This window comes from Pteronotus mesoamericanus, unplaced genomic scaffold, assembly GCF_021234165.1.
Source record: "Pteronotus mesoamericanus isolate MK-2021 breed Mesoamerican mustached bat unplaced genomic scaffold, CSHL_Meso_final scaffold_21, whole genome shotgun sequence".
Classification (NCBI taxonomy): domain Eukaryota; kingdom Metazoa; phylum Chordata; class Mammalia; order Chiroptera; family Mormoopidae; genus Pteronotus; species Pteronotus mesoamericanus.
The window spans coordinates 20841711-20859523 of NW_026555310.1; the positions used below are offsets into that span (position 1 = coordinate 20841711).

At 35.2% G+C, this 17813-nt stretch overlaps 1 protein-coding gene across 2 annotated transcripts in view; it reads left to right on the forward strand.

Moving 5' to 3' along the window:
• SOX5 (SRY-box transcription factor 5) overlaps nucleotides 1-17813 on the forward strand; it is a 370984-nt gene that overhangs the window by 351589 nt on the left and 1582 nt on the right. For both annotated transcript variants that reach the window (XM_054591329.1, XM_054591330.1), the window contains 3 exons: nucleotides 7172-7280; nucleotides 9980-10153; nucleotides 16600-16816. In XM_054591329.1, coding sequence (XP_054447304.1) covers nucleotides 7172-7280; nucleotides 9980-10153; nucleotides 16600-16816 — 500 coding nt within the window. The remainder of the gene's footprint in view (nucleotides 1-7171; nucleotides 7281-9979; nucleotides 10154-16599; nucleotides 16817-17813) is intronic.

A 17813-nucleotide genomic window follows, 5' to 3' on the forward strand; every position in this document is an offset into this window, starting at 1 on the left:
TGTTGTGAATCCTATTATTCACAACATATTCAAAGCTGAGTTTAACATTTTTTTTTGTCTCTATTAGCCCCCTGTTTTTCCCCAATAACTCTTCTGATTTGATTCAGTGTACATAGTGTCTATATCTGCCCTGGTCTGAAATAACATCAAAGTCATTTTTAGACTATAGTTGAATGCTGACCACATATACAGACATTTGAAACCTTGGGTCTTATTGTTTTCCTCTCCGGCCTTTTCTTCCACATGTACCCACCATAAATACTATCAGAACAAATCAACAAGGGCCAATGTTTTACCGTGACAGTATTCTTGTCTACCTTCTTTGTGAGTGATTTGTTTTCTGCAGATTCTTTGAATGGCTTTTCTGTGCATCATACAGCCTGCCCCTGTGACTTCTTCTCTTCCATGACACTGGTTTCTTGTCTAAGCACTAAATTATAATGTTGAATTTGGGCATATAACTGTGTCTTTTACAAAGTACCCGAATCTGTAAATCCAATTATTATTGGACAATCTCTTCATAAAATGTATTTCGATAACCACATTTGTTGTTTTTTAATAATTTGAATTATCTTTCTTGAATTTAAGAAAATGATTATATCATCCTCAATTTGAAATGGAGCACCTTTAAGTTTTGAAACATACTGAACAACTTTTGAGCAAATTATCATTTATGGATAGAGAAAATATGTCAAGCAGGACATAGAATTGTAGGTTAGGTTTGTAAGAAAATGAAAAGGACCCTTAATCCAACCTGTTATCTGACATTGGCTTAGCTTTTCAATATCTCTAATATGCCAATACTTGAAAACTTCCAGGGAAATGAAATTTTTCATATCCCAAGGCAGCCCATTTACTGGGTAGACAGCTCTGACGATTAGAGAACTCTTCCTTCGGCGGTTCTTTGTCTTTCACCAGATAATTTACAACCGTTGGTCAGTGTTCTATTTCTTTACCACATATGGCCAAATTCTCTCTCTTTTTCACAAGTAACAGGTCTTTATTGTTTTAAAAAATGAAGGATCTTAAGATATTTAAAGATAGTTATTGTTGATCTCCTCTTCCCACTCCATTCAACTCTCTTTCTCAGGATCCTGTGCAATTTCTCCATCATGTAAACAGGATATTTGTAGAAATATATTCCAAAGCTGAGTTTAAGTCCAAAACATTGTGGCCGTTGAGTTTTCTGGCCTGCATTCCAATCCCTATAGGAAAAAAAAAAAACAACAACCCTGAGGTTATTATACCATTGTTTTCCTTAATCCACACTAGCTTCTTGTAATCTCCACATCCTTTACTAAGTGGTCTTAACTAATCCTCATAACAATAGGCTTTGTCTTTTCTGGAACATACATTAGGTGACGTTGGTCCTCACATTCCTCTCTTCATTCATGCAAATCAGAATTAGCTATTTGTTATCACTTTCTAATATTTATTCCACTTAAAACTCATAAATAGGGATTCAATTTTATCCACATCATTTTACTATCTTGGAAAGTAATTCAGGTAGATTAAGACCTGAATTTATAGAAACTGTGTGTTTCCTTCAACACCATTTCATTTACCTTCAACTTCACAATGCTTCCTAGGAAAATTTGATCTGCCAATATATTTCAGTTGTATTAGGTTGCCCAATGAAATTATGATATTAAGAAATTTAGCTATAATTGCACATCAAGAAATACTTCATGAAGCTGGCTACCAAATTTCATAAAAATAAATTGATGGTGGAATCATATTATGGCTTCTAATTCATGCTTTTTCCACCAGGAGAATCTAGTGGAATTTAGAAGGGGAAAAAAAATTCAGAATTAGAGAAAGCTGATTTTGTAGATGATTAGACCAGAAGACACTTAAGGACCTTTCCAACTACTTAGTGCATCTATCCTTGTGATTGACTGATGGAGAAAATGAATGGAAAAATATTCCTAAGGAATACAAGGTTTCGGAGTACGAAATGTCTGGTAGTATCTTAATGGATAAATTAACATTTGACCAGAGTAAAATTAGCGAAATATTTCTTTAGCTTGCATTACTGTCGATATTTGAGGGAAGTGTGTATGTGTGTGAGTGTGTGTATGTATTTGTATATAATTTATATACAATTTACAAGAAAGCTTTTTCTTCCATTTGTGCTGTTAAATTATATGAGTAGGTTATTATTTTTTAGAAAATGGTGGTCTTAATAAGCAAGGGTGAAACCGAGAGGTTGAGGGGTAGACATATGCATTGTTTCTTTGTATTTTACTTAAGCTGATGAAAAAAATCTCCAACAAATAAATCGTTATGACATTATAAATAATCTTTCATCTTCTTTGGTGGTCTGTGAGATTCACATAAATGGAGGGTTAAAAACCTTTTTTGTTTCTTTGTTCTTCCCATGTCGTTAGTATAGAAGGAGACCATAAAAAAAGTGCAGCCAGAAGGGGTTTAACTGTTACTGAGTCAACATTTGACAGTCACACTCTGTTCTGTCATTTCATGCATGTGCTTTTTATGAGTTTTATAGCTTTGTGAGCTTTATTTCAGGGATGTCCATTATGATAGCTGATCCATAACCTATCTCTCCCTTTGTGTATATGTGTCTGGTGGGGAGCAAAGCCCATCACTTACATGAATCCCAATTTCAAGGAGTAATAGAGGAACCATCTACTGATGAACTGTTTAATTCAGGCTTAGGCATAAGGAAATATCTACCTCTTCTAACATACAGTTTGTGTGTTTTTTTAATGCACTGACTGCTCTATTAAATATCAACAAAGGATGTACATTTCAGCCTTTACAAAGAGTGACTTTTTAGGGGGTTTTTCTGTATAAGTTGAAATAATTGGAATAGGAGAAATTTTCAATTTAAATATCTTGTAGATTTATATTATGGAGCCATAAACCATCATGTCTGAGCATCAAATGGAAAATTTAAAAAAAGAGATTTAATATATTGTTGTAGATGGTAGACAAGAGGTAAAAATAATCAAGGATTTTTAGATTTGATACCAGCATTCTCCTTTTTAACACATTTGTCCACTACTTGGCCACAGAGGATAGCATATCATAGCCATACCAGAGAACTTAATGCCCACTGAACTAACTATTCCTATAATTCTTATATGTTAGAAAGAATCTTATTCTTTTTAATTACCCTTAGTGACTTTTTTACCTAATATTAAAACTATATCTTAGGTTTTGTAATTAATGAGAATATATCATATATTCAAACCCCATTTTACAAATTAGGATTCTGGGACACATGGAGGATAATTAATTTGTCTAAAGTAATACAGCATGCGTGTGTGTGTGTGCGTGTGTGTGCGTGTGTGTGTGTGTGTGTGTGTGTGTGGCAGTTGGATTAAGACATGATGTTCCTGATCCCCAAATCTATTATTTTCTAAATAGGTTATTGTCTGTATTCACAAGTATGTCCTCTTCCCATCTGTGGCCTCTTGCCATTCAGGACATTCTTGGCTTAGAAAATACAGACGACTTCTAATCAACTCATTACCCACATTTCTTTAGATATTTTGTGGCTCTCCTTGTTGATTCTCACCATAACCTGGTATCATGTACAAATAATACACATGCTGTTTCCCATTTTGCAAGTCATTGGATAAGCCACAAAACCCATGACCAGCTGCCAAATCCCCTAAGTGAATGTTAACACACTAATAATAGTTCTTTGAATGTTGACTTTTAGAGTTAGGCATTTGACTCAAAGAAACTGCAGGGTCTAAAACTTTCTTTTCTTCTATAGATGAGATCCAATTCATTTGGATCTTTGTACGAGTCAACATAGAATCATAATATTTTTCAAGTAAAACCAGACTTTATCTAATGTTTCCCACCTTAGTAAACCCACATAGCTGTATAAGATTTGGCCAGATAAGAACTGTCTTTCCAAAAGAAATCTAGTAGTTACCCAATTACTAGTTTTTATTCAAGAGAGAAAGCATTCAGGTCAAGACTATTTAATTTGGACTACTTAGTAGTAATAAATCTGTTTGCATCTTCTACTCTGAAAGTACTCAGAGCAGTGCAGAATTTTGGCAAGTATTTCTTAAAATATGTTTGGTTTTCTTTGATTTTTGTTGTATATCTAATAGAAAAAAAAACGTAGCAAGAGAAAACCAATGAATCTTACCAGTTTCAGACCAGTGCTTGGATAGTGTTGAGAAGGCAGTAAAGTAAGTAGATTTGTGTTCTAGAACACTGATCTTAAAGTGGAGACACAAACTATTCCTTTTTCATATAAATTATTGATTGATGTTGTTTTTATTGGAGCCATTTGGAACTAAGAGTATAAATTTGGTAAAAATTGTCACCTCTGCCCATCAACATTTTTTTCTGTTTCCCCAAACTCAATTTCTTTGGTGTTTCCCATGTTCAACATTTTCTTATTTACCCCGTTCCTGCCCTCATTTTGTTTTAACTGCCTGTATTTCCAAAGAATTAATTTGATAATATGAACATTCTCAGTAATATTCGCACACTTGAATAGAGGCTTTTGGAAAGGGAAATATTTAACCCAAGGAACATAATCTCAAATAGCTGAGTTTTAGACTGATAGTACATAGGTACACTCTTGGGAGGGGGACAGTCTGGAATGTGTGGGATTGGAAGAAAATGAGAGGAATATTCCCAATGCACTAGCATTTGTACTTTATAACATTTGGCTAATATTTTCTTCTCCTACATGCCTAAATAGATTGAATTTAAAGCTTGAGAACTCTTTTTAAATCAATCTCTTTCTGTTGGTGGTTCAGTATATTATCTAGACTTCTATCCACATGCAGATTTATATCTACCTCTATACATAAGAACTAAATAAAAATTTTTACCACAGGATCAATTCTTATATGTAATTACATAACAACTGTTTAAAATATAAGCACTATATTTTTATAACCTATAATTTACCATATAAGCATTTTATTATATCCTCCTTACCTCAGTTCTTTTATGGTCTTCTGAATGCATTGTCAGTGAGAGTTTCTAAAATACAGCAATGTTACCATTTTGATTTACACGTGTTTTAATTAAAGGCACCCTATTTTCCAGTTCCCCCTCTTACCTCTCATTTTCTCTGTTCACATGTCTAAGAATTAGCTTAACTGACTTCACAAAAGGTCACAAAAGAGGTACATTCTACCATGTTAACTTCCACTACCTCCCTCTGACATCCTCTTGAGAAGCATTGTAAATTCCACTTTTGGATAACTAATTGAGTCATTTTTTATAGTATGTGCTTTAGAGGAAGATGATTAGAGGTTACTTATTGTAAAACCTGGTTATGGCTTTCCTACTCATCAGTTGCTAATTTTAGTCTCTAGGGGAGGTGGTGCAAGAGCCTTACAAGCCAAACCCAAAACCTTAGAAGTCGCTTAATATTTCACTCTTTTTCCACTCTAATCGCCTTCATTTTTCTTTCTCTTCTTGAAAGACTTTGCTTCAGAATGGAAAACTCTCTAGAACATATGTAGCATAATTTTCCTTTACACTGTTAAATCAAAACCTGAGAGGTGATCATGCCCAGTTCATTCCCCCAAGACAGAACAGCAGTCCTCATTGACCTGGGGACTCTTATACCATGTTGATGGAATGTGATTTTTTTTTTATGTAACTGTCTTCTACTTTAACAGCTACATTTACTATAAAGAGAGTCTGTCAAGCTGGTATCCTTAGTGCTCCTGAGCTCAGCTAAATATATACAGCAGACTTTCAGCAAAGATATCCAGAACATATAAAGCAGATGAAAATACCAACTTTACACACAAAGCAAATTGGGACAGGCTCTACATTTTTAAATTGATAATTTACTTCAATGTTCATACTAGATAATCCTGTAGAACTAAAATTGATAAAACTATTTTATTTGCAGTTTCTCTACTGTATTTTATAGTGATTTAAAATTTAAAAATATTTTTTATTGTTATATACAGAATTTACAAATAGAGAATAGGAGATCCAAGGCCGCTAACATAAGGGAATTTTTTATCTAGTGTGTACAGCTGTCATACAGTCAGAGATTGTATAGAGGTAAAGCATGCACTGTATTAATTTCAATACCCTTTTGGCTCTTGGTGGAAACATTACTTGGGCCCTTTTATTGTAATACAATTATCTTAAATAGTTGATTATTTCTTGTGAACATTTTATTGTGTCAATAGGTGTTCCTCATTATATCTAGTTCACTTGTTCTGTGTTCCTCAGAAAATGAGATGACTAATTAAAAGAAATATGAGAAAATTTATGAAATCCAATAGATGGTTTTCTTAAAACTATTTTGGAACCACATTGTCCTCAGACTAATGATGATGGAGCTTGCTAGGGAAGATTTTAAACCTTTTATTGCATGCTTGTTTCCATTCTTAAACTCACCCAGTTAATTTTGAAGTGGTTTAATATCTCTTGTAATTTATATTAAGCATTATATTTTCTTTGAAAATAATTTAGTTTGCAATGGCATGTTCTCCATGAATTCAAATCATGCACTGCATGCTTTTAAGTGACTTAATTTCTTTGCAGATCTAATGTTGGTATATTTGTATTTCAAATAATTTGCCAACTCAATATTTTGGCTTAGCAATCCAAACCAAATTGTGGTCCAAGTAGCAGGCACTCACATTGAATGTACAGAGCCTTGACAAGCAATTAACAATGAATATTTAAGTGTCTTCATTACCCTTTCATGAGGAATGCAGATGGCATTTAAGAAGATGGCAACCAGAGGGCAGTAGTCTTGAATTATGTTCCTCTCAGTTGGTCACCTAACTATTGAAAGACTTTCTCTGGGCCCCATGCCACTTCTATACTTCTACTCTCTGTCTAAAAATAAAGCAGTCAGTCCAAATGTTACAACACACGTTTATTTTATGAAATTTCTATGTACATTTTGTGATTTGGGAAAGTTACCTCCAAGGATCCCAGCATATATCTTGTTGGCATACCAATCCAAATGCCAAGACTGTAAAGGGGATTCTAAGAATTAGAGTGTCTTCAAAAATCCTGCTGATCATTTGCTTGAATTACATAATGTGCTGAATGTGCAAAGGTGAATAAATGAACATCCCATCCCTTCCAGAAGCTGATGTATTATCTATGGCCCATGAAAAAAATAAATAAATAAAGTCTCCAGACTCAGCTCTCATTATAAACTTCTTTTTTTTTTTTTTTTCAGGAAAAAACAACACTGGAGAGTCTGACTCAGCAACTGGCAGTTAAACAAAACGAAGAAGGAAAATTTAGCCATGCCATGATGGATTTCAATATGAGTGGAGATTCTGATGGTTTGTAAAAATCATTCATATGTATTCCAGTAATGTGCAGAAGTGTCTATTTAGTGCCAGTTATAACTGCTAAAAATATACAAGACAGCCACCTCATGCCTGATCATTATAAGAGGAACTCACGTGTCCTGAGCAGGTGCCATGTGCCAAGCCCTGGGCTGAGTGCTTCCCATTAGTCATCTCATTGATCCCTAGCATAACCTGTGAGATAAACAATATCACAGATAAAGAAATTGGTCCTTAGGAATTCTGATCATTTTTCCCAAGGTTAGAGGGCTGTATGTGCCAGAGGCAGGTCTTGGATTCAAATGAAATGATTCCAAAGCAAATATTCGCAGTCACCATCTACCCTGTCCCTCGCTTCTCTATTCCTTGTACCTGAAACAACCTTTTCAGAAGTTTGTATCTATTGGCTCATTTTCCAGTTTTCATTTGTCAAACCCCAACCAGAACACATGGCTCAGAGGACATGTTTAGTATGGTTTCCTGCATTTTTAAATCTTTCCCTCTTATACTATCTACCATATGGTGAGGTGTCCTGCCTACCCCTTCTTTAACCCAGCTAGAACTCCAGCTACCAGTCTCTTACCTTCCTCATGTGCCTTGAGACTTCTGTTGTCTGCATCTCTGAACATTCTAAACATCCACAGTGACAATTAAGTAAACTGATACTCTAATTTGAATAGCACAACAAAGAGGGAAAAAGAAAAAAGTACACGAAACCCAACTGGAAATGCCTCTCCAGTGTCAGGTGACATAAATGCCTTGTAAGAGCATTGTCAGAGCATTGTCCTCCAATTTGTTACTATTGCAGTGGAAGTTGCCTGCAGACAGAAAAGCCTGCACTGGGGCAAACCATTCTTTAGGGCAGAGTAGTACCCTTGAATCTCCCAAAACGCACAAACGCCAGCTTGTGCCTTGGGCCAATTCTGCTTTTAAGTCCAGTCCTGCCCTGGCCGAGGGACTAGCAAAACGAGCATTTAACCAGATAATTCTGTCAAAACTGAATTTTAGTCAACTGGGTAGCCAATAAAAGACTGTGTTTTTCTGGCTTATTATGTCCAAACATTGCCTTCTATTTTCTACTTTGCTTGGATAAGATAAACCTGGCCTAAGTACATGCAAAGAGCTTGTTTAGCTTTGATGAAGCCATGTGACATTCATTTTATCACTTATCTTGCTGTAAGGTGTAAGAACAAGAAAAGGCAGATGTGCAAATGATCATTTGCTAGTTACAAACCCATTTTAGAAAGATGTTACCATATATTAGCACTCATTTTTGTCAGTAAAAAGACAATTACTGGTATAACACATCTCATAAATTTTAAGTTGTATTAGCGTGATAAAATATATGCATGGTAATCAGCATTAAAACATCAGAATTTTGTTACTGTTGTTGGTTAAATTCAGCCATGCTTATATGCAAAATATTTCCCAATCTTCATGAGACCAAAGAGCATATAAGGAAAGAGAAATAATTAGAAACCCCACCAACAGATACGTTGTGTGTTTTGGTTTGCTTCTATAGAGGTCTTCAAACATGGGCAATTTTCATTGATCCCTATTCCTTCAAATTAATAAAAGAGAAGAAGAAGAATGTGAAAGAGTAAAAACAATGCTTCTATTAGTAATACATGCTCTAAAACTTCCTAATTATTTTAAAAATTTTATGCTATCGTTACACCTCTCTTCCATCTTTTATAATGATAACCCAGGAAAGCTTAGTGTCAGAGTTTCATGTGTTCTGCTCCTTGCCCCCTCTCTCTCCCCTCTCCCCTAGACTTAAGTACTCGTAGAAGCTTTTTAATCTGCTGACGCTATTCTACAAAATCACATAAAAGCCCATAGGAGTGACTGCAGCTCCGTGAGTTTCCACTATGACTCTTGGTTGTGTTTTCTTATCATGAGTCTTGTTGATTGGAATGTAACTTTCAGTGGGCCTCTGAATAACTTAAACATTAGGGGCAAAATTAAGGGAAATGAATATATTATTTTTTTATCTTAAATGTGGCTGTTGACTTTTTAAGAAACCAGGGTAATGTAACTATTTATTTTCCCATTTTCCTATTTTAAATATCTCTTGGGAAGCAGACTATCATTCTGCATCAGCATATTTCATGCACTTGTTATTAGCACATAATTTCAAAGAAAAGCCAGACACGTTACAGGAGATATTGCATTTTAACCTCCAAATTTGATCAAGCGATGTTTTAATTTTATAACCTCAAAGAGAGGAAAAGGGCATGAGTACTTTATGTTCTGATAGTCCCTAGGTAGCACAGATCCTACTAACCTGTACTCATCCATTGTAGAGCATATTAGCATTTCACAATTTTGTGAACTTCTTCCCCTATTTAATATGTCTACAGTACCTCACATCTATTGATCTAATCCAATTCTTCTCTTTCCATCAAAGATCACATATTCAAGCTTCTTTTGTGCTCTGAAAAGTAAATGGTGGAATAATCCACCATTGTAAGAAAAGGAAATACAGTATATTATAAATGGATTAAAAATACAAATGCAACATTTGCCACCACAAGTCTTATCACAAAAACTTCATAAGCAAGCATCTGTCTTAAGAACTGGAAGAGCCATTATCACATGTACTTTTTATTTTTAGATATTTTAATAGACTAAAAGGCAGTAATAAAAAGACTAGCAATGTCAAAAGTTTTAACACTAATTCCTGTTTTTAGGAAGTGCTGGAGTCTCAGAATCAAGAATTTATAGAGAATCCAGGGGGCGTGGTAGCAATGAACCCCACATAAAGCGTCCAATGAATGCCTTCATGGTGTGGGCTAAAGATGAACGAAGAAAAATCCTTCAAGCCTTTCCTGACATGCACAACTCCAACATCAGCAAGATATTGGGTAAGAAAAGTATTAAAGTTTAAGTGATATATGGATTAAATGTACAGTTCTGTTTTCTACACTTGTTGAAAGATACTGTTTGGAAGCCAGCCAGCGCATGCTATCTACATATATAAAAATAAGTACCATCATTAGAACCTTTTCTTCTGATGGTGAAACAGTCCATGTTCATTGGGAAGTGTGCCCAATTACTACAGCTAATTTATATAGTTGTGTGTCATTATATTAATTTTTGTAGTACAATACAATATTAGGGACTATATTCCCTATGCTGTATTTTACATCCCTGTGACTATTTTATAACTATCAATTTGTACTTCTAATCCCTTCACTTTTTTCACGCAGTTCCCCAAACCCTTCCCCTTAAAGGGTAAAAGTTTGTTTCATATGAGCCACTCAGTATTGGTACTGACCATATTTATCTTTTCCTTTTTCAACTGTGGAATTCATCATGTGGTGTGAGTAAGATGTGGGGTGGAGATGATGTTTGCTCTAGGACTAGACCTAAAAGTTAGTTTACAATGTCATGACACAAGATATAAAGGGTGCATTTCCATACTACCATTGCAGCTGCCAGCTGAGCAGATAATGCAGTTCATATTTACCCTACATACATTGACTCTGAGGCACACAGGAAAGATGGGTGAGAGCAGAGCGTACTGACTGTAGAGACCTATTATTGAACAATTTAAGTCCCGGAGAAGAGGAAGGAAAGATTCCATTTCTTTTGTACATCATCACCATCATGACTGACATCATCATCACCTTCATCTTCACATAGTGTGATGGCCGAGTTCTGGACTACCTAAGCAAATTTTGATTATTTATTCTCTGCCTTCTAAAAGCTAAACAATAAAAATAGAATAGGAACACCTAACTCTATCAACAAATTTTAGCTTTCACAGATAAGTAACAAAATTTGTCTAACTTATGAAAACTTCATTAAAATCCATACATACTTGGAATTACATGTAGTTAATATAGTGTCCCTCTTGAGTCTTTACATTAAGAAACTGTTCACTAAAAGTAGCTACTAAACATATATATGTGTTTTTATGATCGCGTATTTTCAACAATGGTATGAGATGCCAAACTGTCCACAGAAAGCATTTGTAAAGAGACCAAAACAAACAAAAAATGCTAACCACTTAAACTTGTTTCTCAGTTTTCATCTGAAATAATTTTGAGATTTTTTAATGAATGGTATTTTAAAAAGGATACGAAGCTTTAGTTGTAACTAGAAAATGTGAATACTTAAGTATAAAAGCATATATCCATATATAATGAAAAATGGAACTGATTGAAAGGAAATGCACATTTGTTTTGTACCTCTTACCATCTCTGATCTATTTTTTCACTTTATGATGATTTTCTACCTTCCATATGGACTTATTCATTTTTTTAAAAAAATCATACCTGTTTCACTTAGAAAAGCTGTAGAAATGAATAAAATGCTTTATGTAACTACAATTCATATTTTATCAGTCATTTTCAAATTCTTGGATTGGCCAAAAGGCCCATTTCATTGTTTCCATAAAATAAAAAAATACATTTTTCATTTTCACCAATAACTTTATTAATTTGGATATTTTGAGTATATCGGCTTTCCCCTGCATGATATAATGTTGATTGTTCTCAATTAATGTCTTGATTTGATCACTATCAACTTCAGCTGGTCTACCTGACTGTGGAGCATCATTCAGTGAGAAATCTCCAGCACAAAACTTTGCAAACCACTCTTGACACATTCGATCAGTCACAGCACCTTCTCCATACACTATACAAATCTTTCTTTTTGCATTTCAGTTGCATTTTTACCTTTCTTGAAATAATAAAGCATAATATGCCAAAAATGCTGCTTATTTTCTTCCATTTTCAATATTAAAATGACTACACAAAAATTCACCAATTTTGATAAGTATTTTTTTTTAAACGCACGCTGATATGACAGCTGTCACAATACAATCTAACAAAATTGTCTCGAATGAAGTTAAAAACAACTAAGCACTACTAGAGACATCTTATGGAAAAAACCAAACAAACTTTTGGCCAACACAATAAAATCCCAACTGTAAAAGTAAAACCAACTGAACACTACAATTGTTTAAATTATCTTAATGTCACTAAGCTGATCTGTCTGAATAATAAAAAGGGGATAATCACTTATACTCAGGAAAACTTCATCCTGAGTATAAGAGAATTCTCAGTTTTGATGATTTGAAATATTAGGAAAATTTAGCAAAATACTTTATTGGAAAGAGATGACTTGCTAAGAAAACCCGTTTCTGGTTCAAAATTAAGAATATTACAATAACCATATTATTATATTATAATAATAGACTACATGTGAGAAAGAGCTGCCTAATTTCAGACTTCTCAACAAAATTGAATTAATAAAGATATAGCAGGAAAAAGAAAACACTGAAGTGTTTGGGACCTCAATATTTAGTCATAGCTTCAAATAAATAAGTGATCTTTCAATAACCACGAGATTATTCTGAATGGCCATTTCATATAAAAGTACAAAGAAAGCTTGATGTTGTCCTTTTTACCGATTGTTTTGGATAACAGCCTCCGACAGCATGCCGCTAATTCATTCTGCTTAAAACAGGCGCTTGAGCTGGGTTGACATTTTACATAGTCTCTGGGGATCCTAGTTGACATTTTAAAGGGCTTCTAAGCATTTTATAATACCCTAAAATCTGGTTTTAATAAGCCATTCTGCTGAAATTGTTAACATAAGGAATCACCTTTTACTGTTTGGCACTAGATCAGGGAATGGGGGACATCTTTTTCTGATTAGATATACAGTAGTTGGAGTAAAATGTGCAAATTCATTACAGACCCCATGGAGATGACAACGTTGCTCAGCTCAAACTCTTCATTTTTATTGTGTTGCTCCATTTAGAAAGGAGAAAAAGCACTTTCAAGGCCACTTTTTCCTTTCTTTCGAACACCCAGTATTTTTGATTGAATCTTCCTCTCATCATTGGAAGGAACACCCAAATGCCCTTCCCTATTTTTAGTTGTAAAAAGCCAGTCTTCTGCCAAAACAGGGAACTTAGTCTCCCTATGGGGTCCAGGATAAGCAACCAGCCACACCCAAATGAGGTGGATGTTTTCATACTTTTGGAAATATACGAAATGCTTTCCTGCCATTCTCATCTCGTGGATTTCAGGGATTTACATTGCAGCTTCATGCGGTGGTTGTACTTGCAAAGCCATTGAAACCAAAACCTGCCTTGCCATTTGGTTAACCCTTTTCAGAAGTTATTATTAAAGAATAAAACTGCATTTGTCACCAAACTGAAACACTTTTCTGCTTTGTCATAAAATGGAAAAGTGTGCTATTTTACCCCAGTCAGTGCTTAAGCTATTTTTTTTATTACACCGATAATGAACTATCAAAAAGTAAAACTACAAAAACAATCCCATTTGCAATTTTATCAAAGATATATATGAATAAATTTAACCAAGGAGGGAAAATACCAGTACTCAGAAAATTGTTAAGCTATCTGAATTCTTAATTTTTAAGGGACTAGTAACTATGATATGGCCATATTTTAAAATGTATCTTAGGATTCAGTGATAATTCCAGAGAAATTATGTTACTAATTGTCCAAATATTTTGTCATTCTAGGTCATGTTAGATTCAGAAAATTTATTCATCTTTTATTATAGATGGATATAAATTTACCTGTATATCTCCATTTTTTTCTCTGCATTTTAGCTGTTCCCAACCTTCCATAAATTCCCCTAATCCTCCTTCCTCCTGCAAGGCCCTGACCGTTCCATGCTTCGTCCATAGGATGCTCTTCCCTCTCTCATATCAAGAAGATTCATTTCTGCAGCAGAGCCTTCCTCCCCTCCAGAAGATTGGCTCCACCTCCTCACCATATGTTCTTATTGCTCCTTGTGCTTTCCTCTGTTATAATTAAATAATAAATGTATCATCTGTTTAATATATTTCTTCCTTGCTGCAAGAAGAACCACACCATTTCACCACTGCATATCCAGTAATTAAAACAGCACCAGCCACACAGTGGAAAAAATTAAGAGTTTTCACATACTAAGACAGGTTACTAGGAGGCATAAACATTTCCATTCCTTAGCCCTGCCTGGTGTGGTTCAGTGGATTGAGTGCCAGCCTGCAAACCAAAGGGTTGCTGGTTTGATCCCCAGTCAGGGCACATGCCTGGGTTGCAAGCCAGGTGCCCAGTAAAGTGAGTGTGAGGGGCAAACACATATTGATGTTTCTCTCCCTCTCTTTCTACCTCCCTTCCCCTCTCTCTAAAAACAAATAAGTAAAATCTTAAAAAAATAAAATTTCCATTCCTTAGAGAAACATATTCTTTTTGAACTCAAACAGTATTTAAACTTAAGGAAGTATCAGTGGCCATTTCTGTTTGAAATAAGAATACTAATCTTTTTGTTCTATGCGGTGATAAAGGTAACTAGTGAATTTTAAGTCAACCATTCTTGATCCACTTTTCAGTGTATTCCCATAATTATTCAGCCAATTATTTTTGGTTAGCTCACTTTTTTACTCCATGACATGAGGTCTAAAATTCTAGTATACTATACATATACATACATGTAAGAACCTCCACAAAAAGAGTTGATCTAGTTCAATAACATTATAGCTTTATCTGTGTATATATCTGTGAAAATAACATAATGGTTTTCAAGTACTTCTAGAAAATAATGTTGCGTGATAAGGAATTTGATACTGTACCCACAATTGACAGTGTTGGATACTGCTAATTAAACACAAGTTTGATAAAGGAATAAAAAAAGAAATTCTATTATTTGAACTGTAACCAGGGTTTCTCTTGTAAATAGAATAAAATCATATTGGCTGTCTAGATAAAAGAAAATCTGTTCATAAATCTCTGTAACAGCTGTGTGGATATACCCACCCAGGCAACATCTGTTCCAATAGGAAACAATTCTAAGGAAAGAGATATTGTCCCTTCCACGGTATTCCTTTAATAAATGTAACAGTCCTTATTGAGCAATTCTCTGTAAGAACTGTTCATCAGGAGCTATTTGCATTTGAGATACAGAGTTATGTCTGAGTAGTGAACCCACTGGAAAGCTTTTAAGATCTTGCTTAGATGACTCTGGAAGGCAGGTAAAAGCATCAGTGCCAGGACATATTTGATAGGGACTGCCTCGTTTCAGCTATTTGGATCTTTTGCATTGGGGTATGGTTGAACTGAGTTCTTGCAGATAAATACACTCCATCTGCAAATAGATTATTTTTCACATGCTCAATAAAAAATATACATTATTACTACAACTTCTTTAGTACTACACATGGGCATACTGATAGGATCTAAGCTTCAAATCACATCTATATTGAGAATTAGCATAAATCATTTGTAATTAAGCTTTAATAGTTGCTTTTTGGCAATCCTAGTTGAATCCAAACCACAATTAAAAGTAAAAAGAGGAAAACCCATTTGGGTTAACATTATTAATGCATACTATATCACAGAGAGTGACAATACATATTATTGACAGTGTTTCATTAAGAAAAAAGTCTTACATACCTGTTAATGAAGTTCTGACCTCCGCTAGACCACAGAGAGCATGCGGGTATAGGCATGTAAAGACACACATTGCAGCACTCTTTCAATTCCATCAAACCTGATTTAGAGTCACAAATCTGCGATTTAATAGTTGTGTGACCTTGGGTAAGTTACTTCGTCTCTTTGAATTTCAATTTTCTCAACTTACGGAAATAGGTATAAATGCTGTCTAACTTACAGGATTGTGGTGCAAGGTAAAACGGAGAAATTTTATGTGAAATTCTAGCACAGTACCTAGCACATAGTAGTTAAACAGTGCATATTTGTTGATATAATATTTTATGATTAAAATTTGAATGAAATGAATTTTTAAACTATAATTATTCATGGAAATATAATTCAGCATTTTGGGAGAATGAGAATTATATGCAATAAACATTAGAAACCTTTGTAGCAAGTAATGCACCCCCACATAAAAATCCAAAAAACTAGATAATTAATCTCAGATTCAAAACATGCAATGAGTTGTTGCAAAATGAGCTTTTCAGTTCACACTTGAATTATAACATGGTCTAATATCGAAATGAAAGATATACCCTTTAAATTATCTGTGAGCTTTTAAGTACCTACCAGACAAGTTTGGCTAAGTTGTTAATTCATGCCAGAAAAAATATATATACTGCCCAGTTTTTGTACCTTTGAGTGCACAGTTTCTTTGAGGACAGAACAGCTAACACCTCCGTCCTTGTGGAGTTTCACCTCTTAAGTCAAAGCTTGTGAATCAAAAACATCGTTACGTATTTCTGGGTTTGAGCCAGGCTTTTTACTTTAGATTTTCTTGTTCTCGGGTATATCATTTTAGGATCCTTAACAGCTGCGCAAATTGGAATCCTCACCTTCTTTTTCTCACAGGGTCTCGCTGGAAAGCTATGACAAACCTAGAGAAACAGCCATATTACGAGGAGCAGGCCCGTCTCAGCAAGCAGCACCTGGAGAAGTACCCTGACTACAAATACAAGCCCAGGCCGAAGCGCACCTGCCTCGTGGACGGCAAAAAGCTGCGCATCGGTGAATACAAGGCAATCATGCGGAACAGGCGGCAGGAAATGCGGCAGTACTTCAATGTTGGGTATGGGCCTTTCAGTCATGCTTTTCTAGGGAACACTCCTGTTACACTTAATGAGATGTGAAACATATTTGTTTAGTTGGCAAAGGAGAATTTTGAAAAAAGAACCTGAACACAGTATGTTTTCGGAGACTAAACTCTCCCACACACGACCCTGGAAAAGAATACATTCTTCAGTCCTAACTCCTAGAGCAACAGCTCTCATGAGCGCTTTGGTTATGGCAGGGCTGAAAATCCAATATCTGAAAGTAAATTATGTTGAAGTTTGCTATTAAAAACTTAGAAGTATTACTGGCTCTTTTCCTCGTTGGCTTTCATTACTTCCAAGACTTCACAGAGATAAATGCCACCCCAGCTAACAATTTAGTTGAGACAATACAATATAAAAATGATTTCAAAAGCAAGAAACATTAGTTTCTGAATACAGAGGGGTTTCTGGGCTATCAAGGCACATGTGTGGCGTTTGTAGAGCACGCAAAGTAAGGACTCTATTTAGGGCACATCCAGGTGCGAATGGGAAAGTTCCCTTCTGCATTAGGAGTGCAGCTCTCTCAGGATGTTCGGCCTGCTTGCTACAGCAATGCCGTTCACCACCCCAGGATGTGCTGCCTGCAACCACATCACTTCTGCAGAATTTTCTCAAAAACACAGAATAAAGTTGCTCATATTTGGAACAAAAGTTAGTAAGATCCCAAGTGCTTTTAAGAGTAAATACTGTTATGAACAAGGTCAGAGGTTACCGTAGAAAAAACCTTTTCCAGCCGGCCCCACCCCCTCCATTCCCTTGAAAGGCTTATCCTGCTCTATCCGAGCATCTGTGGTTTAGGTGCCAGTGCATGGTTCTTCTCAAAGCTGAGAATGAAACCCAGTGCTTATTGGGGAAATAGTGAGCATGTGAACATATCAATGAATGAAAAAGTACATGAGTGAACACCACTTATTAACCACCCTCTCCCACCCCGCGAGGACCAGCTACATAATTCGTGGATCCCAGTGCACA